The sequence below is a fragment of the Microtus oregoni genome, unplaced genomic scaffold (assembly GCF_018167655.1).
Source record: "Microtus oregoni isolate MIOR12 unplaced genomic scaffold, Mior012 000023F_ref0000262, whole genome shotgun sequence".
NCBI classification, from domain to species: domain Eukaryota; kingdom Metazoa; phylum Chordata; class Mammalia; order Rodentia; family Cricetidae; genus Microtus; species Microtus oregoni.
The window spans coordinates 6606473-6630958 of record NW_024543082.1 but is presented as its reverse complement, the minus strand read 5'-3'; the positions used below and the strand labels follow the sequence as shown (position 1 = coordinate 6630958).

Sequence of the window (24486 nt, the reverse complement as noted above, 5' to 3'; positions counted from 1 at the left end):
CTCCATCTATGGGTGTAATAGAATCTCTACCTGAGAAGGCCACTGTCAAGAGTAAACACAGGACATTCATGTAAAGCCCTTGGGAAATTGACACATAGTGCTGTCACAATTCTCTTCTTCTGAGAAATGAAGTTAGCTATGGGAGTTAAATTCTGGGACAGAATGCAGAGTGACCCACCTGGAGGATTAAACTTCTTCTCATTCTTCTCCTTCTCCTTCTTTTCCCTCCTCCTCCTCCTCCTCCTCCTCCTCCTCCTCCTCCTCCTCCTCTTCTTCCTCTTCCTCTTCTTCTTCTTCTTCTTCTTCTTCTTCTTCTTCTTCTTCTTCTTTTTCTCCTCCTTCTCCTCCTTTTTCTTCCTCCTTCTTCTCCTCCTTCTCCTCCTCCTCCTTTTCCTCCTTTTTCTTCTATTTTTCTCAGTGTAACAGTTCAAGCTGCCCTGGAACTAACTCTTATAGAACAGGCTTGCCTGGAAATCACAGATCTCTACCTGCCTTTGCCTCCCGAGTGCTGGGATTTAGGCATGCACTACCGCTGCCTGGAAAAAAAATCTTTTCTTAAAAACACATTATTTATTCATTTTTTATTGTATATTAATTGTTGTCTTGTCCGCACGTACATCTGTGTGAAGGTGTTGAATCCCCTGGAACAGGAGTTACAGACTGTTGTGGGCTGCTTTGTGGGTGCTGGAAATTGAACCCAGGTCCTTTTGAAGATCAGCCTAGTGCTCTTAGCTGATGTGCCATTTCTCCAGCCCTTAAACCATTCCTTGTGTTTGTATAAACACCAACACCATGCTTGTGTCTAAATTTGTATCTGTTTCTTATTGTGCCATATACATCAGTGACATCAGAAAAACAATAGACTCAGCATGATTTCAGTGTAGAGCAATTTGGGTATAAAGTCATCATAGCCCTAAATGGAGTCTGTCTTGTTGCGGTTAGCATCAGTCTACAGCTGAGCACACGGGAGAATGTCACTTTTGAGTTCTACAAACAGCAGAGACTTTTACCCTCCTGAAAAGTTTTTGTTGTTGTTTTGTGTCTTTGGAAATGCATGACATTGAGATTAATGTAATTTATTTATGTATTTGTTTGTTTGTCTGTTTATTTTGTATCAAAAGTGTTAGACACCATTCTGGCCAAGAAGCACAGTTTCAACAGGATGCCACTGTCTGTCTTCCCCTATTATCCTTCTCTGGGCACAGCCTTGTATGGCGAGGAGAAGCCACTGGTCAAGCTTCCAGCATCTTTCCAAGAGTCACTGGGCCTTCCTTTGTGGAAGTTCTTTCAAAAACATAACCATCTGATTGAGGAGATAAATGACAAAATGAGACGCTGTCACTGCGAGCTAACATGGTCTGACATCAACGGCACAGTGACCGTCAGACCTGCTGCCACTTTAGTCAGTCACAGACCAAGCATCAAGACCTGGCAGAGAGACGCCTCCAAGGTGCTGTCTGACATCAAGGCTAAGTACGAAGTTAAGGTGTTTGAAGTGTATCCGCCAGTGTGGGACATCATACAGCATGAGGTAGGAGATGACAGGGTTCTCATTGAGTTTGATAAGGAGAGTCTCACCTTAGCCGGGAAATCAGAAGATGTCCAAGACATCGGCCAGAAAATCAAGGAGTTAATAGACAGCACCACGGAGAAGGTCCGAAAGGAGGAGCAGAGTCTGAAGGAGAACGTGGCCATTTCTCCGGGGAAACATTTTCTTTTGCATCAGAGTGGTTTCCTGGATGATCTAAGGAAAGAGAACCCAGAGATGGAGATTCATTACGATGCTGCCACTCAGCACCTGTGCTTTAAGGGATTCCGTGCAGATGTGTATAAAGTAAAGTGTGACATCAAGGAAAAGGTGTATTCCATGGCTCAGAAAGACGTCCCGATTCCTTCTGAAGTCTTCATGTTTCTGCAACAAGTAGACAGTCAGGAATTCTCCAAGACTCTTTTTGAGGCACAGAAAATTCTTGCCACGTATGAACTGAATGGTACAGCGCTTCTTTTGATGGCCTGTTCTTTCAGAGCCCTGGCAGAAGCAGAGAAGAAAATGCTTGATGCTTTGAGTTATAAAATCATTGATGTTGAAGACAAGGAAGTTTTTAGAGGCAATGCGTGGAAAAAGAAAATTCACTCTCTGCAAAAGAGACACTCCTCCAGAGCAAGCATTACGATAAAGGATGAATTAACTTCAGAAACCCCGGCTGAGGTCATCATTGCAGGCTGTGTGAAACAAGTAAATGAAATCTATGGACAACTTTTTGAGTTCTTGGAAAACACCATGAAAATTGAAAGACTGGTTAAAATTGAATCGGTCCTGATTTTTGAGTATTTAAGGTCAGACAGGAAGCTATTCTGGCCAAAGATAAAAAAGGCCAATGTGCAGGCACGTTTTAAGCTGGAAGATGAACCAAAAGGCATTTTACTAACTGGCTCCAAGAGCAAAGTTCTAGAGTGCATGGACATGGTCAGGCAAATCAGGGATTCAGTCTGCATTAAAAGGTTCCAGATTGATAAGCCTGGTGCTAGGCACTTCTTCCAGGACAAAGCATCCTATTACAAAAGCGAGATCAAACGCCTGTATGGATGCATCATTGAGCTCCAGGAGGGAGCAGAGAAGGACAAAGGCAGCCTTAACGAGCAGAAGTGCCTCTTACAGAAGGACATAGCCCCTGGAGTCACGCTGATTGTACAGCAGGGAGACCTGGCTCAGTTTCCTGCCGATGTGGTCGTGAATGCAGCAAACGAGCATCTGAAACACATTGATGGTCTGGCCCTCGCTCTTTCAAATGCAGCTGGCCCTGAACTTCAAGCAGAATGTGACAAAATAGTGAGAAATGGTGGCATGGTCAAAACTGGCAATGCCGTTATCTCAAAACCAGGCAAGCTCCCTTGCCGTCATGTCATCCACGCAGTAGGGCCTCGGTGGGATGGAAATAAGGCCCAGGAGTGCGTGAGCCTGTTAAAGAGAGCTGTGGAACAAAGTCTCACCTTAGCTGAGGAGGTCAAGTGTCAATCCATAGCCATGCCAGCTATCAGTTCTGGAATCTTTGGCTTTCCCTTAGACCAGTGTGTGGCCACCATTGTTTCTGCCATCAAAGACAACTTCCAAAACAAGCCAGACAGGCACATCTTGAAAAAGATTTATCTGGTGGACATATCTGCAAAGGTTGCTGGGGCCTTTGCTGAAGCTGTAGAAACTACATATAAAGCCACTCCCTCCCACATAGCTTCCTCTTCTTGTTTACAAGCATTGGAATTAGTGGTACCTGGGGAAACACTGCAGACACAGGAATATGTGCTGGTGTCTCCAGAAGGCCTTAAAATCCGGCTGGTGGTAGAAGGTGTGCAGAATGTCAAGGTGAGTATCCCTGTCACCAACAATGTGCAGTGATATCACTGGCCTCTGCCAGCTTTATTGAGGGCCAAAGGAAGACAGGGTGGAGAGAAAGGACTGAACAAAATTTCATGCTCTCCTACTCGGGCCTTCAAACATTTCCCATGGACGCTGGACTTCTTCCCAAATCACTTAGCAATAGAGATGGGTGTTTCTGTAAGGATCTGAAGGGCTCTGGGATGGCTCACTACATCCCGGTAACTGTGGTCCATAGTAGGGGACACTGCACGGCTCTCCTCATCTTCATCATTTCCCATCTGTCGAGTCTGCTCCATCTAGTGCTGGCTTCTGTCAGTTACAGGTGTGAGAGAGCATGGGGAATGCAGAGGATAGGAATTTAACCAATGACACCAGGAAGCGTGACTTTGGGTGCTGGAGTGGACGAGGGAGCTCGGTTTTGGGAACCCATCTGTGGGTCCTTTGTGAGGAAGCAGTGGGCAGGTGGGTGGGAGGAAGGTCCAGATGTTGGGAGTCATGCAAGGACAATTCTCGTTTTGTATTCTTGTTGGAGGAAACTAATGTTTCCTGGCAGACAGCAAGTCCCAGTAGTCCTTCTATCTCAGTCCTACAAACACACACACACACACACACACACACACACACACACACACACACACTGGGGATATAGGCATGTGTATGTATATTATGTGAATCCTGATGTGAATGCCACAATAGAGAGAGAAGCTCACCAAGATGCCAAGTCTTCATTTTCTGAAGGAGCAGAGGGTTTCATCCTTATGGAAGAGACTGACACCCAGCTCGCACTAGCTCACTCTGGTTACTTCATTCAAGCATATACAAAGTTAACAGAGTCTGGGAAAAGTTCCAGATCCTGTAGTCATCTTGCTTTTCCTGCCTGTGAAAGCAGACAGCCCACACATTATGGAATGCTGTAATCTAAAGTAAGAACCCCAGGTTGCCAGGAGTGTCTTCAGATAAAGGTCATTACAGCTGCAAGCTCTCACAGAGCACCAAGTGCAGAGTCTCCAGAGAGACAACATTTCTTCAAGGTTTAAACAGTCTCAAAACAATTCTTAGCCTCCACCGATCAACCCAAACATAGCAAAGGCTTTGCTGAAACATGTCACTCAAAGTCATGCACAAAGGCTTTACGATCCACATCACTACATGTGTGCTTTACGATACAAATCACTACATGTGTGCATACAGAATCAGAAGCTCCCAGGATGCAAATTCACTGATCGCATAGGGAGTATAATGGTTAAAACAGTGTTTGTGTTTCCAGGCATTTTCAGATGAATTTGACAAAAGGAGTCATGGAAATCCAAGTGACACCCAAGGTACAGTAAAGTGTTTAAGTTGACCAGTGATTTCTTGTTACCAAGTAACTGTTCAATGACAGGGAAAGGATGATGGTGATCATTTCTTTGATAAGTCAAACTGTGGAACATATTAAATGAAAATTAAATGATATTCCATGCATGTGAGTATAAAAGACAGTGGCCTGTTTAAGCAACTCGGGGCGAAGGGAAAGGTGGGCCAGGTCATATAAGCTGTAGAATGGGATTTTTAAATTACTGATGAGACTACCACCTCCAATGGATCATGTGTCATGGCTTTTCCAAGAGACACCTTAAGAGACAATACAAGCCAACACTTCTGTGTCACACGTGGATTTCTGTTTCTGAGTTCATCTTGTTTGGGGTTCACTGGAGCTTTTTATGAAGCAAGGTTTTGCCATGTTGCCTAGGATGGCCCCAAAACTCCTAAATTCAAGCCATCCTCCTGTCCCAGCCCAGAGCCAGGGCCACAGTAAATGGCAGCCAATACAGTGATAGAGCAGCCTGCAACCTCAGCTATTCTTGCTTCTGATGACTTGGTGCCTGATTCTGTCTAATCTTTCCTCTGGACAGGGTTTTATGGGAGGCTCTCCAGCCCTACGTTAGGAGTGCATGAAATGAATATTGGCCCAATCCTCTTCCAAGTGGCCATGGGGGACATCACCAAAGAAGTGGCAGATGTGATTGTCAATTCAACATCAAACACGTTTACTCTCAAATCAGGTACTTAGTGAGATGGATTCTGTCTCATGCAAGAATCAGTGTGATAGATCCTTTGAAGAAGTGTTTCTATAGACAAAATGGTTTGTTGACTTGGGCTTGTTCCTGTTAACTAATATCTTTAAAGTTAATTCAATGGGCTTTTTTACAATTGGCAACATTTTTGAAAATGTCTCCTCTGTCCTTACTGCTCTATGACGGGGTGTGTTGAGACAAAAAGGCGTCTTTCTGGTCAGGTCACCATCTTGATTTTCTCATGTAGGAGTCTCCAAAGCAATTTTGGAAGCTGCACGACCAAATGTGGAGAAGGAATTTTCTGTCTTGGGTAAGGAGCGATGCTGCTTCTTGGTGCCAGATCGTAAGTGGAAGATTGACTGTGGGAGGCAGTGAGGAAACCGAGGAAGGGCCTTGGGCTAGGAAGACAATGTATTAATCTGTTTTGGTTTTGTTTTATTTTGAGACTCATGTATTCATCTTAATATCATATATTTTATGAAAGAATTCCATATGAAAAATGTTAAAAGTGGAAAGATATTTAACAGTTAAGAGAAATTAATCCCCAAATTTCATGATATGTGGTATTTTGTGAACTTTTAATTCATAAAACGTTTTCTCATGAAATCAGACATCTTGCTTTCTCCAAGCGCAGGTCAGCGTCTGACTCTGAATCTGCTCATGTTTCACAGCTCAGCAGAACAGTGAGTACATAGTTACTGAAGGTGGATCACTGAGATGCAAGAGTATTATTCATGTTGTTGGTGGGAATGACGTGAAGAGATCAGTTTCCTGTGTTTTGGAAGAATGTGAACAACGGAACTACTCATCCATTTGCCTACCAGCCATTGGCACAGGTCCGTAGCCACAGGCTGTCCAGGCTCCATCCCGAAGTGTCCACTTCCGCATGGGTTTGGTCCTCACTGGGTCTGGGTGATGACAGGGACACCTTCCCTAGGAGTAGACAGTTTCCTCACTCCAAGGTTCCCCATCTACTAGGGAAAGAGCAAAGCCTGTGGGTTCTTTAAGTAGAAGGAAGAAAATGAGCAGGGTGCATTTATGTGCACCGGTGGTCCCAATGATGGGAAGGATAGAGGCAGGAGGAGTGAACTGTGTATCCACAATTGTCTACAAGGTTAGTCAAAGGCATCTGCTGTAATTTCCTGCCCCAGCGGTGGGCACCATTAACAGGGATAATTCAGATGGGCTCTCAGTTGATCAAACCAGCTTTCCCAGGAGACTTTTACACTGCCTGTCATGTGACTTCGGCAGCTGCTATTCACTTTGGGCTATTCCCCAGTCTTACCTTGCTTTGAGGGCTTGAGAAACAAGATCTGAACATAGTGAAGACAGGAGTGGATCTACTCAGTGGCTGATTTGAATTCTGCTGGGCAGCAAAAATAGTGCAGAGTATGGGGAAGAAAGACATCGTGGAGTCTCAGGGTAACTAATAGGCTAAAATTACAGATTATAACAAGTATCTTACAGCCTTATATTACCTTAGTTTAAATCAGGTTCCCAGAGGTATCTGGCAGAATCCCCAGACATGCATAAAATCTATCAGATGCTAAGATTGTTCTGTAAGGACCATGTTGTTTCAAGATACATTATCATTTTTTCTTCTTATTTTTTGCCTTTTATGATCTTTTGAAGACTCTAGTAAATCAAGGAGGAAGTCACCTGGACTCTGTAATGGGAGGGGAGTTACCCTGGGAGCCAGGATCATCTGAAAAGGACAGATGTGAATGTCACCAATCAGAACGGGTTTCAGGGTCTTGTCCTGGAGCATTGGCCTGTGGACAGCATGGAACAGAAACTCCTCCCCACTGTGTCTAGGATGTCAAAACTATTTGATGACATCATGTTAGAGAACTATATAGCGATTAGGATGGGGCCAGGCATTTTTATTTCCTGTGACATCTGGAATTGCTAGTTTATGTAGCAGCCTTTTAAGCTGGTGGATCTTAACCTTGTCTTTTGTATGTGTTTTAAAGGAAGTGCTCAACAGGACCCAGATGCAGTTGCTAGAGCCATAATGGATGCCATTGAAGAATTTATCCAGAAAACATCAGTGCGGGCTGTGAAGAAAGTCAAAGTTGTTATCTCCCAGTCTCATATCCTGAGTGTTTTTTATGACAACATGAAAGACAGAGAAGGCTCCCCAGCTTCTCCCCAGACGTCTCTACTGTCTAGGATCTCCTGTGAGTTGTTCACTTTTATAAAATACATTTTCCTTACCTTGATGCTGAAGGGAGTAAAGAAAATATTAATTTTCATTTTCTTTTTAGCCTTTTTAGGCTTTCCAAAGCACACTTCACGCAAACAGAAGACCTTGTTTTTGGAGAAGAAAACAGAGCAGACAGTTTTCCAAGTATGTGGCAAAGATGAAGACAGTGTGGAACACACGATCTCCTGGATACAGAATCTGATCGCCCAGGAGCAGCTACCCTATCGCAGTGACGATGAGTGTGTCAGAGACTTTGGAGAGAAGGAGTACAAGAAGCTGAATGAGCTGCAGGAGAGGCTGAACATCGTCATTGAGCTGGACCAGAAGGCGCCTTTGATTAAAGTTGCAGGAATCAGCAGAGATGTGATAGGAGCTAGAGATGAGATTGAAAACTTGATCAAGAGCATCCGATTGGCTAAAGAGAAGGAAAGCCAGGCAGACTATGTCCTCACATTCGTGGAATGGCGATATATTGTCAACAACATCACACACTGTTTCGACAAAATAGCTACCATGCAGTTGGAGGATGCACAGCAGGCAAATCACAAGAGCACTGTTGTCAAAATTAATAATCAGGACTTCACAGTGAACTTGAGGACAAACACGGCCACAGGCCCTCAAGGACAAAGTGTCACAGTTCAGCGCATCTTAAAAGATGAAAGTAAGTTATGTGCTCATGGGTGTCAGCCATTGTCCCACCTCTGAGTTTAACATTATTTTAGCAGGGTTTATTTTTTTATTGTTGTTGTTTTGTTTTGTTTTGTTTTGTTTTTTTTGTTTTGTATTGCAAAATAGAATTTCTCTGAGGAACAGACTTAACTGTCCTGGCACTAGCTCCTGTTACCCTGGCTGGGCTCAAACTAGAAATCCTACCTCGGTCTCCAAAGTGCTGGGGTTAAGGGTGTGTGCCACCACCACCCAGTTTACTTTGTTTTTGACAGTATTTTACCATGTAGCCATGCTGGCCTGAAACTTTTGTTTTGCTTTTGAGACAGTGTTTCTAGGTGGACCAGGCTGGGCTCAAATTCAGATAATTGCCTCCTTCTGCCCAATTCTATGCCCATCTTTTCTTTCATGAGCCAAATGTTACTGGGTACCAGGTCAGAAAGTGGCCTCCAGAGTCCCTGTGGATCTATCCCCAGAAAGAGAGTGACTCACTCGCTATTCACTCTCTACTGGCCTTGAACTCATGATTCCCTTATCATTACCTCTACCATTAAAGTGCTAGGATTATAAGTGTATACCACCATTCCCAGACTAGAATCATGGCTTCTAATAACCAAATGATGTTCTATAGTAAAAGTTATGCTGCCTACATTTGAGTTCTGAATAACTTTCACCCATCAACAACCAGCTATTCCAGATGTCAGACATAATTGCTCAGATCCTCTATTCTTATTGGGATAAAAAACATTTTCTGGAAGACACAACACACATGCCCACTCACCTCAGATAGTGAGCCCACAAGAGAACAAAGCCTGACAGGGTGAACCAATGACTTTTATTGAGGGTCTTACAGGTGTATGGGTGAGGGGTTACTTAGAGGAGCAGAAATGACTCAAAGACAGCTGCTGCACCAGAGCCCAGCACAGCTCGCAAAGCCATCAGTCTGAAGCATACAGCAAAGGCTGCAGGCAGATCAGCAGGTTGGAGAGCGTCCTTTCCAAGTAGCTCTGGTCTAAACCTCTTCCATGCACCTCGGTTGGTTTTTGATTTTTCCATGTACATGGTCTGGTGTCATCATTGCAGCTTGTCTTCTCTTAGAGTCAGTGCTGCATTTCTGAGTCTTCCTTGCAGCTCTATTCTGCTGGTCTCAACGGGACTCTCAGCAGTCTTAGTGATTAATCTAGCGGCGGGGGGGGGGGGGGGAGGGAGGGAACCTAGTGAATTTGATCGGGTTTAGTGACTTCCCAGAGAGGACACTGGAGGTCATCTGTAAGTTCTCTCTTATTTCTGTGTGAATGCGTGTTTCATATCTCCCCTGAAGCTAAGAAGAGAGTGCTAAAAAAGAGAAAGCACCAGATAGTGATAGATGGCAAAACTATGGCCATTTTCCTGGAAACCACGAAAAAGCCAGTGGAGGAATTGAGACCCAGACATCCATCTCTGAGACAGACAGCTGAGATCCACAAAAGCAAGATGCCAACAACGGCTTCCAGTTCCTGCCTACCATCCCCGCTACTAGTTAGGCTCCAGAAGTCCATGCCCTATGTCTACAGCAAACTAAAAATATACTTTGAGAGCCGGAATTCAGAAGGCAGGGAGTGTGGTGTTCAGCCCATGGGACCCAGTGCCCCCAACACATTCGAGGTGAACTTCTTAAAAAGGGCAGGTTAGTCGGGGCAGCAAAACAGGGTCAGGGACAGGTGCAAAGGCAGCCATGCAGGTATTTAAACAGACCCATTCATGCTTCGAAGGAGAACACAGGAGAGTGTGGCACTGCCCCTGGGAGCCTCTACTGCCCACAGACTTCTTCCATCCCACAGCAGGGGACAGCACTTTAGATGTGCCCAGCCCCTGACCTGGTCTGGCTGCTTCCTAGGGATAACTTCCATTTGCTATCTGAGTTGCCCATTTTCCCAGCAGACAGTCTTGAGAGGAAAAAGCAAGTTGGGATGAGGATTGGAGCAGGAACCGAGGGCCTTGTGCCAGCTAGGCAAGTGCTTCTCAAACTGAGCTATACCCAAAGCACCTTTCTGTTGTAAATAACGATTCCATTGACTTGTTTCTAAAGAATACAAAAGTAATATATGATCAGTTTTAAAAAATTAAAAGCCCGGTAGTGGTGCACACCATTATTTCCAGCACTCTAGAGGAAGAGGCAGACTTCCTCTGTCAATTCTAGGCCAGCCTGCTCTCCAAGACCTAGTTCCAGGACAGGCTCCACAGCTACAGACAAACCCTGTCTCCAAATACCAAAAACAAAAACTAAAAAAGAAAGAGAAAAAAAGAAAAAAATCCCTGCAGATGCACTGTGGAAACATGGGGAAATTCTCATGTATTCTTTTCTGTGAATCAGCTAATTATTGTACATTTAATTATTCTAAGCTTTTTGGTTATTAGTTTTCAGGGGGTTCCCAACTTAAATATACAGGGAATATTATTCTATGTCATAGAAATTAGAATTAGAGACAATTACAGCATAGATTTGCTGTTACCTCTCTGAGACAGAGTTTCATCATATGTTCTTGGCTGGACTTGAACTCATGATCCCTTTACCCTTATCTCTACCATTAAAGTGCTAGGAATATGGGTGTATACCATCATGCCCAGAGTATATACGTGGCTTCTAAAAAACAAATGATGTTCTACAGTAAAGCTTAAGCTGCCTATTCTTGAGTTCCAGATAACTTTCTCCCACTAAAAACCTGCTATTCCAGAATGCCAGACAACTGCTCAGGTCCTCTGTTCTGGAATACAAAGCTCTTCCTGGGGAAACACAACACACATGTCCACTCACCTCATATAGGAATCCCACAACAGACCAAAAGAAGGCTACCACCAAAGCCCAACATGGTGAACCAATGACTTTTATTAAGGTTACTTACAGGCATATATGGGTGAGAGGTTACTTTCTGCTCCTGCAGAAATGACTCAAAGACAGCTACAGCACCAGAGTCCAGCACAGCTCACAAAGCTGTGATTCTGGAGCACACAGCAAACGCTACAGGCAGCTCAGAAGGTTGGGGAGCGTCCTTTCCAAGTAGGTCTGGTATAAACCTCTGCTAGGCAATGTGGTTTGTTTCTGATTCTTTCAGGTACAGGTCAGTTGTCATCATTGCAGCTTGTCTACTCTTAGAGTCATTACTGGTTTTCTGAGTCTTCCTTGTGCTCTGTTCTGCCAGCTCAGACCGACTCTAGGCCGTTTTTATTGATAACTCTAGCAAGGAGGAACCTAGAGAATCTTGTCAGTTTCAGGGAATTCCTCAAGCTATTTTAATTGGTTTACCTTCTGTTTTTAGGTGCTTACCTTCAGGACAGAATGATTTGATCCTGAGGAAATTTAGACAGTAATCCTACATCATAGGGTTCATCCAACTAAATAATACAACATAATATGTATTTCCAGAGTGCTTACCTTGTGTGATGGATTAAAGTCATCTACAGATTCTTAAAAGTCTATGGAAGGTTAGGTGTGGTGACATATGCCTTTAATCCCAGTACTCTAGATGCAGAGATAGGCAGAAGTTTGTGAGTTGAAGTCCAGCATGGTCTATTTAGGGAGTTCCAGGGCAGTAAGGACTCCATAGTGAGACCATATCTCAATCAAATAGACAAAAACAAGCAAACAAAAAACACATGGGAGAATATGGATAGCTTGTGTGAAAGTCCTGCATATAAGGGACATCTCTGGATTTTGGTGTCTTCAGAAGTTCCTAGAATCAACTCAGAGAGGACACTGGGGTGTCATCTATAAGTTTGCTCTCATTGTGAATGTGTGAGTTTTATGTCTCCCCTGAAGCTAAGAAGAGAGTTCTGAAAAAGAGAGACCATGAAATGGTGATTGATGCCAAACCTGAGGCCATTTTCCTGGAAACCACAAAAAAGCCAGTGGAGGGCCAGAGACCCAGACCTTCATCTTTGACACAGTCTCTGGATGAAGCATCATCTGATGAAGAGCTTGGTTATAATTCTGATGACACTATTGTCCATATGGTGAGTGTTGACAGAAGAGCTGGCACTGTTGCTACAACTGCCCCTAGGTCACCACTTCAGCTCTTTTGGTTCAGCAGACTTAGCTGGGCACTAGCTGTGAGCTAGGTCCTGCTCTAGGCACTGGGCTACTGAAGTGAATAAACAGGGACAAGATTCCTGTCCTCATGCAGCCTGTAGTGAGTAAGGGGGTCTGCAGACTGTAAGGAAGTGAATGAACTGAGGGAAAGCACTTCAAAGACAGAGATGTGGTAGGAGAATAAAAAAGGAGTTTTGCGTCAGAGAGGAACAGGGTGAAGGCATGCAAGGGGAAGATGGGAGACCTTCTTGCTGAGGTGACATTGAGCCTGAGGCTTAAATGATGAACAGGCACCTGCCATTAAAAAATGCATTCAGTAAATGATAAGGCTGGGTAAGGTGTGGCAGGCACTGTCATGGGGCTTGGGGCACAGACACAGTGTGGACTGCTCTTAGGGCCTTGACATCGAGTAAGGGAAACAAAGAAGAGTAAACAGATGTATTATAGAATTCTGTCCAGTGACAAGTGCGGGAAGAATAAAGGAGGATGAGAACAGTGACAGAGCCACCATCCTAAACAGGGTGTAAACAAACAAACCCACATGATGCTTCATCTAGAGAACATGAGTAAATTAAAGGACCTAGTGTGGGGTCCAAGGAAACACTGAAGGAAGACCCCAGACTCAATCAGAATGTAAGAGCAAGGAGTGATTTTTATCAGCATATGTGAGGCCGTCCACCTGTACAAAATGGCGACAACCCAGAGGGGAGCAGGCAGGCTTCTTTTAAGCACAGCTAAGGGGAGTTTTGGTGACAGTTAGGTCACCTCAAATATAATTGGTTAATCAATCAACAGTTGCATTAGTACAATTTAGTTGGCTGTGGTTATAGTTATACCATTTTGCTGCATACTTGGGCAAGGCAGTGCATGTTTGTTTTAGGGAGCTTACTGGAACTGTCCTTTTTGGTCACTGCTTTGAGGTACTGTAGGAGGTGCCTCAGGCCTGGTGCTTGCTGTCTCGCTCATTGTCCTTTTAGGAAACTGAAACTCAGGCCCAGCTGTAAAATAGGAAAAGTCAGACCTTTCTCTAGCTTCCTGGTTTTGCAGTAAGAACATTCTAGGCTGAGGGAAGCACATGCACAGGCCTCACAGGAACTGAAGCTCAATGAGGCAAGAGGAGGGGGAGGCAGTGAGCAAGGGAGAGAGCTAAGGACAGGAAAGGGTACTGTGTGACAGGGTGTAAGATTTTAAATCCAGTAGGGAATTTCACCTGATATTTTTGAGCCTCATGATAAGGGATCTTGATTGAACTTTTTTTTAAAAAAATTATTTATTTTAGTGTATGAGTGAGTGTTCTACCAGCATGTAGGGCTTATGCTAGAAAAGAGCATCAGAGTCCAATACTGATGGTTGTAGGAACTGAACTCAGGTCCTCTGGAAGACCAGCAGTGCTCTTGACTTAAAAAAAAGCACCCAAATACACACTTTGTGATATATCAAGTCAATGACTTTAATTGATTTGCCTAATCAGCCTCCAGAGAAAAAGCAGTATGTCTTCAAAAGAATGGGACTGTCCCTACCGTCTGGAGAGAGAATAAATGTGGATCACGAGACACCCATGGATATCGACAGGAATGACGCAAATGCAGCTTCACCTCCTCTCAGAGGCTCTGCTGACAGCTCTGGGGCCTTGAAGGGGAATGATAATGAAGATTCCTGTGCCATCTGCATGGATACCATTATCAACAAGCGTGTGCTCCCTAAGTGCAAGCATGAATTCTGCTCCTCTTGTATCACCAAGGCCTTGTCAATCAAGCCTGTCTGTCCTCTGTGTCAGATGTCCTACGGTATCCAGAAAGGGAACCAGCCAAAAGGAACCATGACTTTTACCACTTCAAGACAGTCACTACCGGGTTATGAAGACTGTGGCTCAATTGAGATTCACTACATTATAGAAAGAGGCATCCAAACAGTAAGTGTACCAGGGAACGTGAGGTTCTTTTGACTCTGCTAGAGTTCCAGCACCCAAGGGGTCGTCCTGTAGCCTCTTAGACACTGATTTTCCTGGGAACTCATTAGGTGATTGTGGTAGGGACATAATAGCTAGAGGCCATACTGTTCACTTAGAACTTGGATGTCTTTTCAGCTGTTTCAACAGTGTTGGGGCTGAACGCAGCCCCTTGTGCATGCCAAGAAAGCACTGCCAAGCTGTGCATCTAGACTTTCATGTCTTTTTTTTAAGGTAGAGACTATATGTCAGGATGGGGGGAGTTGGGTGGGTACGACTATAATCTAAAGAGGAGAACTCTGAATTATTCAGAATATGAGCCAAACAACATTTTGTTCCTGGTTTTCATAGGCTTCACCTATAATGCACACACCTTTAGTATAGCAAATTTCAGAGGCATGCCATTTTTTATCTAACATTTTCCTTTCCTCATACAGGATGAGCACCCAAACCCAGGAAAGCCTTATAGTGGAACACGACGAACTGCATACTTGCCTGATAATCAGGAGGGAAGACACGTCTTGGATCTACTCAGAGAAGCCTTTATCAAAGGGCTGATTTTCACAATACGAGACTCTCGAGTACCAGGAATGTCTGATGTCGTTACATGGAATGGCATCAGTCATAAAACATCCACGTTTGGAGCACCAGGAAAGTAAGAGCGCTTTGAAATGTAATGGTTGCTGAACAAATTATAGGGAGTGTGAAGTGCTGCAGTATGAGGCTGTGGTATGAAACAACATACTAGCAGTAGATGTTAGCCCAGTGTCTTAGTTAGGGTCTGTTGCTGTGATAACCAAAAGCACCTAGGGAAGAAAGGGTGTATTTGGTTTACATCTCCTGAGTCATAGTCACTGAGGGAAGAGAGGAAGGAACTCAAAACAGGCAGGAAACTGGAGGAGCTGATGCAGAGGCAGTGGAAGAATGTTACTTCATGGCTTATGCCCCATGGCTTGTTCAATCAGCTTTCTTATACCCACCCATGACCACCAGCCCAGGACTGGCACTACTGACAATGGACTGGGCCTTTCCCACATCAATCACTAATTATGAAAATGAGCCAGGTGCTGGTAGCACATTCTTTAATTCCAGCTCAAGGAAGTCAGAGACAGTCATATCTCTGTGAGTATGAGGCCATCCTGGTCTACAAGAGCTAGTTCTAGGACAGTCTCCAAAGCTACAGTGAAAGCCCTGTCTCAAAAAACCAAAAAAAAAAAAGAAAGAAAAAATACTAATCTATAATGATAACTTCAAAGAGAAAAAAATGGTTTGAGGTGGGTAGTGGTAGAATGTGCCTTGAATCCCAGAATTTGGGAGGCAGAGACATCTGGATATCTGAGTTTGAGGCTGTCTTGAAAAAAAAAATTGATCCCTCCAACCTTCTATTCTGCCATTCATAATATATGACTTGGTTATTAAATTTTGCATCAAAGCTGAGCAGTGGTGGTGCACACCTTTAATCCCAGTACTTAAGAGACAGAGGCAGGTGGATCTCTAGTTGGAGGCCAGCCTAGTCTGCAGACAGAATTTCATGACAGTCAGGTCTACACAGAGTAACCTTGTTTCTATGCCACTCCCAAAAATGCATCAAAAGATGGGGTTTCAGAACCCAAGATGAATGGTGCCCAAGTTGATTTAATTTTAGTGTTTCATGTCAATTTGAAAGGTAGATCCTAAGAATACTTGCTTTGACTTTTTAAAAAATGTTTGTTCTTATTTACGTTTTTGTTTTGCCTACATTTATGTCTGTGTGAGGCTGTCAGATCCCCCGAAGTTACAAACAGGTGTGAGCTGACATGTGGGTGTTGGGAATTTAACCAGGGTCTTCTGGAAGCACAGCCAGTGCTCTTAACCTCTGAGCCATGTCTCCAGCCCTGCTTTGATTTCTTTTAAGGTCATCTTACTCTTCCTCACTCACATCTTCCCATAAGTCCACAAAGAGGCTAAACTCACATGGATGAAACATGGTAGAAAGAAAGTCTTCATTATAAAGAGCCCCAAGATGGTGGGCGATGTATCCCAGGAAATCTGACTATACTTCATAAATCTCAGAGTTCCTGTACTTGTGGCATCCAAAAGAAAAATATCCTGAGACCTTGTCAAGTTTCCCATTTTGAAAGTCCTACTATAGTATGATTACCTTCTCTGTAGAATTTGAAAGTCCTACTATCGTATGATTACCTTCTCTGTAGAATTTGGCTTTTATAACATTATGTGCATCCGTACTTGGAATGAGCTAAGGTGTTAAGCAATGTGTGGAAAACAGATGCTGTTCAGTTAGCTGGACACTTCAGTGACTAGATACCAGCCACTGTCTGATTGCCTGAGGATGCTGGATCTCAGAATATTAGATGCTCAGATGTAAACTGTACAGATTTTTTTGTTGCTGTTTAGAGGCAGGGTCTCACTGTGTGGCCCAGGCTGGCTCCAGACTCACAGAGATCTGACTGCTGTCACCATCCCAGTGCTGGGATTAAAGGCCTGTGCCACCATACCCGGCTATTGTACAGATTCTTGAGAATTATTTGGGAGGAAGCTAACAGGATTCCTTTTTCTTCATGCAGTTTTGGCTACCCCGATCCTCATTACCTGGCATGTGTCAAGGAGGAGCTGAAAGCAAAAGGAATTGAATTAGGAAAGCACTGGGAAGACGTCTGTCCACTTTCAAGAGAAATTTGTTTGGAGGCCGCAGTAGGATAGGCCTCAATCTTTGTGCAGAATAAACTTTGTAACAGTTTTCATGTTAAGTAGATGTAGTTTCTAATAAAAGCAGAAGTCTGCTTGCCGGTCATTTCTAGAGTGTATCTCGTTCTTGGAAGGCAAAATATGAAGGGCATGTGCTGGGGAGATCATAACGTGAGAACACATGAGCTCAGACCCGCAGCACCATTGTAAGAGTTGGTGCGATGACATACACTTGTAAGATTAGCCCTGGGGAGTGGAGACGGAAGGATTCCTGGAGCTCACTGGCTAGTTAGTCTAGCCAAAACCAAACCATGGGCTCCAGGTTCACTGAGAGACCTTGTCTGAAGAAATCGGGTGCATCTGGGCAATGTGGCACATGCCTTTAATTCCAGGAATTGGGAGGCAGTGGCAGGCTATCCCAGGCCAACCTGGACTTCATAGCCCAAGTTCCAGGACAGCCAGGGCTATATAGTGAGACCCTGTCTCAAAACAAACGAAGCAAATTTGAGGGTAGACAGAAATAAAGACATCTAACATCACCCTCTGACCTCTAAATGCACCTGTAAACACACTCACACCTGTGCATACACAGAGAGAAAAGTTTTAGGACAGAAAAACATAAAGGATTTCAAATTTTTGCTGAGGAAGTCTGATCTCATTCTTGAGTTCTATCAGGGGTGCTGCCTAATATGAAGTCACCTTCTGTATCTTTCATTGAACCGCTGGCAACTAGTAGAACCTCTCCTGCTGCTTGTTTTCTTGATACATAGTCTCTCTGTGCAGCTCTTGAACTCTCTTTGTGGACCAGATTGGTCTTGAATCTCGATCTGCCTGCATCAGCCTTCTGAGAGCTGGGGTTAAAGATGTGTGCAACATGCCTGATTGTATTTGTTTGTTTGTTTTATTTTTTTGTCATTGCCTTTTGCTTTTGGTTGATTTGGTTGGTTTGGTTTTGGTGTTGGTACTTAAGCCCAACATCAATTTGTTCCATTCCAAGACCTTTGATCATGTTCCATGGCTATCTTTCTTGTAGAATGTTAGTTGTTTGGTTTTTACTTTAAAAGTAAAACCCTTGTGTAAATGTTAAAGTGAAACCATTGTGTAAATGGAAAGTTTAAAAACAGGATTGACTGGAAAAGGCCACCACTTCCCTCCCTACAGTGAGAAATATGCCCAGGAGGTCAGGCAACCTTTTATATTAAGTAGAACAGGAAGACTCTTGTGTGTCAGGATATAGAACCTTGTAGACAGTTGGTGCTTGGTGTGTGTTTGTTGCTCAGCCAGGTTCAATTGCTATACATAAGGTTATGTAGTAGATCACCTGACATTTAGAAGGCCAACCCACCAGAGACTTATGCGTCTGCTGGAGGTTAAATTCACATTGTCACGGCCTGTGAAAAACACTGCCTTTTTAATTGCTGGCTATCTCCCCTGCAGTGTATTCCTTATATGTTGGGCAGAGTTTTCCTGTGTTCTCTTTGTAGGATGACTTTTCCCCAAACTGTATATCCTCACAAATAAAAAAAGGCACTCAAACCTTTTGCCCCACACTGCCATAAAAAATAAACTTAGAAGCCTGTTCTCTATAATTACCTCCCTGACAGGATGATTGGGCCAGAGGGAAGTCCTTCTGGAGAGATCACAGGAGGAAGTTTCACAGAGTGGAATTGCAGGTGTCTAGCCTTGCTAGATCTTGTCCTTCAAGATTTATGATGAATTAGTGTGGTATTGCAAGTGTCTATCTTTGGAGTATCATAGTCCTTGAAGAGATCAATAGCACCTAACTGACCAACCATGTCCAGATATTATTAATCACACTTAAGAAATGTAAAATAATGCACATATTCTTATTTTTTCTTTAGATCTCTCAGTATTTTTTGTAACCTATAGTGGCCTCTTTAAGAGACAGCTGGACGGCTGGAACGTTGCCACAGCTGCAGCTGCTGTTAGATATATATTAACTGATAAGATTTTCTATGTATCTCAAAGAATACCTGCGTCCCCAAGAATCTGACTTGTAGCTTTTCATTAACAACAAATTGTTAGTGAATGGCTATATATTCGCTTGGGAATTTGTAACAGCTAAAGAAAGAAAATTGGAAGAGTAAAGAATGTAGAAGAATAAAGAATATAGAAAAATGAAGAAGCCTCACAGCCTTGGCTGCCAATGCTGACTTAGAAAGACCTCTTTTAAAGGATCCGTGGTGTCCCTGCTTACCACCAGCAAATGGAGCCCATAGCCCCCCAAAATGCTGACTACCAAAAAGCCATGCTTGAATATGTTCTTTTGTTTCTAGAATTTCTTTCCAAGCTCTTTCAGGTTTTAATTTTTTTCAGGTTTTTTTATTTCCTCCTAAATTTTATTTTTGTTTGAATCTTCTTATTTATTGTATATCTGTAAAGCTTTTTAAAATAACTTTTAAAATAATACCAATCAAAATTTCTTCTTCCTTCTTTCCTCCCACTTTCCTCCTATTCCCCAACTCTTCCTCCCTCTCTCCCTCTCAGGTCCTGAGAGATGGCAGGGTACCCTGCCCTGTGGGAATTCGAAGTCCCTCTGCTCAATCCAGGCTTAAAAAGGTATGCATCCAAATAAAATAGGATCCCCAAAGGCCAGTACATGCAGTAGAGAAAAATCCCAGTGCCATTATTATTGGCTTCTCGGTCTGCCCCAATTGTCAGCCACATTCAGAGAGTTCAGTTTGATCCCATGCTTATTCAGTCCCCGTGCAGCTGGATTTGGTGAGCTCCCATTAGCTCAAGCACACTGTCTTAGTGGGTGCACCAACACCTGGTGGTCCTGACTTCCTTGCTCATGTTCTCCCTCCTTCAGCTCTTCAACTGGACCTTGGGAGCTCAGTCCAGTCCTCTGGAGTGGGTCGCTGTCTCTATCTCCATCCATCACTGGACAGAGGTTCATATTCATATTTTTGGGTCTGGGTTATCTCACACGGGATAGTGTTTTCTATTTCTATCCATTTGCATGCAAAATTCAAGATGTCACTCTTTTTTCCTGCTGAGTAATACTCTAATGTGTAGATGTGCCATACTTTCTTTATCCATTCTTCCATTGAGCTATATCTAGGTTGTTTCTAGGTTCTGGCTATTACAAACAATGCTGCTATGGAACATGGTTGAACAAAAGTTTTTGTAGTATGATTGGGCAGCTCTTGGGTATAGGATTGTTTGGCTATCTTGGGTTTTTGTTTTTCCATATAAAATTGATTATTATTCTCTCAAGGTCTGTGAAGAATTTTGTTGGGATTTTGATGAGGATTGCATTGAATCTATAGATTGCCTTTGGTAGAATTGCCATTTTTCCTATGTTGATCCTACCAACCTAAGAGTATGGGAGATCCTTCCATTTTTCTGGCATCCTCTTCAATTTTTCTTCAAAGAATTAAAGTTCATGTCAATAGATCTTTCACTTCCTTGGTTAGCGTTACTCTGAGATATTTTGTGCTATTTATGGCTATCATGAAAGGTGATGTTTCTCTGATTTCCCTCTCTGCTTCTTTATACTTTGTGTATAGCAGGGCTACTGACTCATTTGAGTTGATCTTGTACCCTGCCACATCACCGAACATATTTATCAGCTGTAGGAGTTCTTTGATAGAATTTTTGCAGTCACTCATGTACACTATCATATCATCAGCAAAGAACTAAAGTTTGACTTCTTCCTTTCCAATTCAAATCCCTTTGATCTCCTTATATTATCTTATTGCTATTGATAGAACTTCAAGCACTATGTTGAAGAGATATTGAGAGAGTGGATAGACTTGTCTTCTTCCTGATTTTGTGGAATGGCTTTGAGTTTCTCTCCATTTAATTTGATGTTGGCTCTTGGCTTGCTCTATATTGCTTTTTTATATTTAGATATGATCCTTGTATCCCTAATCTATCCAAGACCTTTATCATAAAGGGGTGTCGAATTTTGTCAAATGCCTTTCAGCATCTAATGGAACGATCATATGTTTTTTTCTTTCAGTTTATTTATATGATGGATTACACTGATAGATTTTTCATATATTGAACCAGCCCTGCATCTCTGGGATGAAACCTTCTTGAACATAATGGATAATTCCTTTTTGATGTGTTCTTGGATTCAGTTTGCCAGTATTTCATTGAGAATTTTTGCATCGATGTTCATGAGTGAGATTGGTCTGTAATTCTCTATCTTGGTTGAGTATTTGTGTGCTTTTGGCATCAGGGTAACTGTAGCTTCATAAAAGGGGTTTGGCAATGACTCCTGTTTCTATTATGTGGAACTCATTAAGGAGTATAGGCATTAGCTCTTCTTGAAAGTTTTGATAGAATTCTGCACTAAAACCAACTGATCCTAGGCTTTTTTTGATTGGGAGGTTTTTGATGACAGCTTCAATTTCCTCCCAACTTACAGGTTTATTTAAATTGTTCACCTGCTCTTGATTTAATTTTGGTATACATTATTTATCTTAAAAATGTCCATTTCTCTTACATTTTTCCAATTTTGTGGCATACATGCTTTTGTAGTAAGACCTAATAATTCTCTGAATTTCCTCAGTGTCTGTGGTTATATCCCCCTTTTCATTTCTGATCTTGTTAATTTCTTAATTTGAGTGTTCTCCATCTTCTTTTTGATTAGTTTGGATAGGGGTTTGTCAATCTGGTTGACTTTTTTCAAAGAACCACTTCTTTGTTTCATTGATTCTTTGGATTATTTTCCGTGTTTCTATTTTGTTGATTTCAGCCCTCTGTTTGATTGTTTCCAGTCTTCTACTTCTCCTGGATGAGTCTGCTTCTTTTTTTCTGGAGCTTTCAGGTGTTCTATTAAGTCTCTAATGTGAGATTTCTCCATTTTCTTTATGTGGGCACTTAGTGCTATGAACTTTTCTCTTAGCACTGCTTTCATAGTTCCCATAGTTTGGGGTATGTTGTGTCTTTATTTTCATTGAATTTAAGGAAGACATTAATTTCTTTCTTCCTTGGTCCAGGGGTGGTTCAGTAGTTGACTCTTCTTTTTGCAACCCTTTACTCTGAGGTAATGTCTGTCTTTGAGGTTGAGGTGTGTTTCTTGTAAACAGCAGAATGTTGGATCCTGTTTTCGGATCCATTCTCTTAACCTGTGCCTTGTATTGGTGAATTGGATTCATTGATATTAAATGATATTAATGACCATTGGTTGTTAACCCCAGTTATTTTTATGGTGGTGGTGTTTGTGTGTTTCTCTTCTTTGGTTGAGTTGGTGGAGGGTTGTCAGATATCTATGTTATTGTGGGTGTTGTTGGTTTCCTTGTGTTGAGGCTTTCCTTCTAGTACTTTCTGTAAGGCTGTGTTTGTGGATATGTATTGTTTAAATCTGTTTTTGTCCTGGAATATCTTGTTTTCTCCATCAATGGTGAATGCAAGCTTTGCTGGGTATAGTAGTGTTGGCTTGCATCAATGGTCTCTTAGTGTCTGCAGCACATCTATCCAAGACCTTCTGGCTTTCATGGTTTTCATAGAGAAGTCGGGTGATAGGTTTCCCTTTATATGTTACTTGACCTTTTTCCTTTGCAGCTCTTAATATTCTTTCTTTATTCTGTATGTTTTGTGTTTTGTTTATTATATGGCTAATGGATTTTTTTTAATCCAGTCTATTTGGTGTTCTGTAAGCTTCTTGTACCTTCATAGGAATATCCTTTAGGTTGGGAAAGTTTTCTTCAATAATTTTGTTGAATATATTTTCTGGGCCTTTGAGCTATAATTCTTCTTCTTCTTCTACCCCTATTATTCTTAGGTTTGGTCTTTTCATGGTGTTCCAGAGTTACTGGATGTTTTGTGTTAAGAATTTGTTGGATTTTCTGTTTTCTTTGATCAATACATTTATTTCCTCTATAGTATCTTCATCACCTAGATCCTTTCTTCTATCTCTTGTATTCTGTTGTTTTACTTGTCTATGTAGTTCCTGTTCATTTACCCATATTTTCCATATCCAGCCATCCCTCAGTTTGTGTTTTCTTTATTACCTCCATTTTGGTCTTCAGGTCTTGAACTCTTTCCTTTACCTGTTTGATTGGTTTGTTTTGTTGTTTTCCTGTGTATTTTTGAGGGATTTATTAATTTCTTCTAACTTATTGTTTGTCTTCTCTTCTATTTGTTTAAGGGAGTTTTTCATTTCCTGTTTAAGGGTCTCCATCATTTTCATAAGGTTACGTTTAAAGTTGATTTCTTCTACTTCTTCTGGGTTAGGATGTTGAAGTCTTTCTGTTGTGTGTTCACTGGATTCTGGTGTTACCATGTTGCTTTTCAGGATTGTGGAGGAATTCTTGTATTGGTGCCTGCCCACCTCTTTCTTCAAATGTGGCCAGCAGAGTCTTGGCATCCTGGACTAAACTTTGCTGTGGCTAATGATGTACTTGGGAGTTTTTCTTGGTCTGCCCTCTCTTAGATCCCTCAGCACAGGAGCAGGCCTCAGATTCCCCCCTCCCTGAAGCAGGCTGTGTTGTGGAATCCAAGGATCTTTCAGATGAAAAGGCAGGCTTGGGGGGGAAGGGTGGAATGGAGTAAAGATAGCCAGCAGCAGGCAACTCACCCCACTGGATGGCCAGAAAAGCTTTGGGAATTGGGGGTAGATTAGCTATGGCCAGTCATTATCCCTATTTACAGATACCAACAAATCTCAACAAAATAGAGAAAGCAGGAAGTTTTGAGGCAGAGGAGAGAAACAGAGTCAGTCACCAAGAATCAGAAGAACAAGAATCCAGCTAGGGAGAAGCTTAAAGACAACTGAATCCAGGCACTCTGCTGATCCATTCCAGACATTGTGCCCCTGGAAGCTTACTGCTTATGCTGTAGAGAGAGAGCTGCAAAGTCCTCACTGATACCTGTGAAATTCCAGAGACAAATGAGGATGTAGTCTGAAAACTCTGAGCAGGCACAGACAGCAGAATAGAATCCTCAGATATCCCAAGAGGCAAGAACTAGAATTCTGGACCTTTGTGGGGGAGGGTAACATGGAGAATGTACTATGTTTTTCTCACAGAGACATCAAAATTAATGTAGACTGAGCTTTGCCAGGACCATGCCCATGTACTCCCACTCAGCATAGCTTACTATGGTGTTGATAATGAAATTCTTTATGGAATTAATGTAATTTTATTTTTGTATGGGAAAATAAATGGAAAAGAGTATCAAAATGGTATTCTAGACACCAAAGAAGTTATGATACAAATTTGGGGTTTTATAAATATGGAGGAAATAGGCATTAAAAATCCACACCTCCCACCATTCTCTGCAAAATAACTTACAGGTAGATTAATGATGGGGGAAGCCTTGTTAGCCAATCATCTTTAAGAAGTGGAATCTAGTTAAGGCGTGGCTTCCTGGAGCCCAGGAGAAAAACTGGGACTGATCAGGTACTTACTCTCTCTGGGTTATTCCCACGGGATACAGTGGAACTTTGACTTTCCATTCTTGTGGCATGAGTTTCCCCTTATAAGTAAAAATATAACTGTTTTTCTT

The 24486-nt window shown here is 42.5% G+C and overlaps 1 protein-coding gene across 1 annotated transcript in view; it reads left to right on the top strand.

Annotated features, from left to right (window-relative positions):
• The window catches only part of LOC121462060 (protein mono-ADP-ribosyltransferase PARP14-like), a 33377-nt gene extending 16276 nt beyond the window's left edge, over positions 1 to 17101 (top strand). Inside the window, exons 6-16 of the mRNA XM_041673480.1 lie at positions 1122 to 3361; positions 4644 to 4698; positions 5272 to 5421; positions 5681 to 5743; positions 6105 to 6269; positions 7407 to 7613; positions 7701 to 8300; positions 12102 to 12295; positions 13843 to 14283; positions 14757 to 14974; positions 16884 to 17101. Of these exons, the coding sequence (XP_041529414.1) occupies positions 1122 to 3361; positions 4644 to 4698; positions 5272 to 5421; positions 5681 to 5743; positions 6105 to 6269; positions 7407 to 7613; positions 7701 to 8300; positions 12102 to 12295; positions 13843 to 14283; positions 14757 to 14974; positions 16884 to 17019 (4469 nt within the window). The 3' untranslated portion in view covers positions 17020 to 17101. The remainder of the gene's footprint in view (positions 1 to 1121; positions 3362 to 4643; positions 4699 to 5271; positions 5422 to 5680; positions 5744 to 6104; positions 6270 to 7406; positions 7614 to 7700; positions 8301 to 12101; positions 12296 to 13842; positions 14284 to 14756; positions 14975 to 16883) is intronic.
• The last annotated feature ends 7385 nt before the right edge of the window (positions 17102 to 24486 follow it).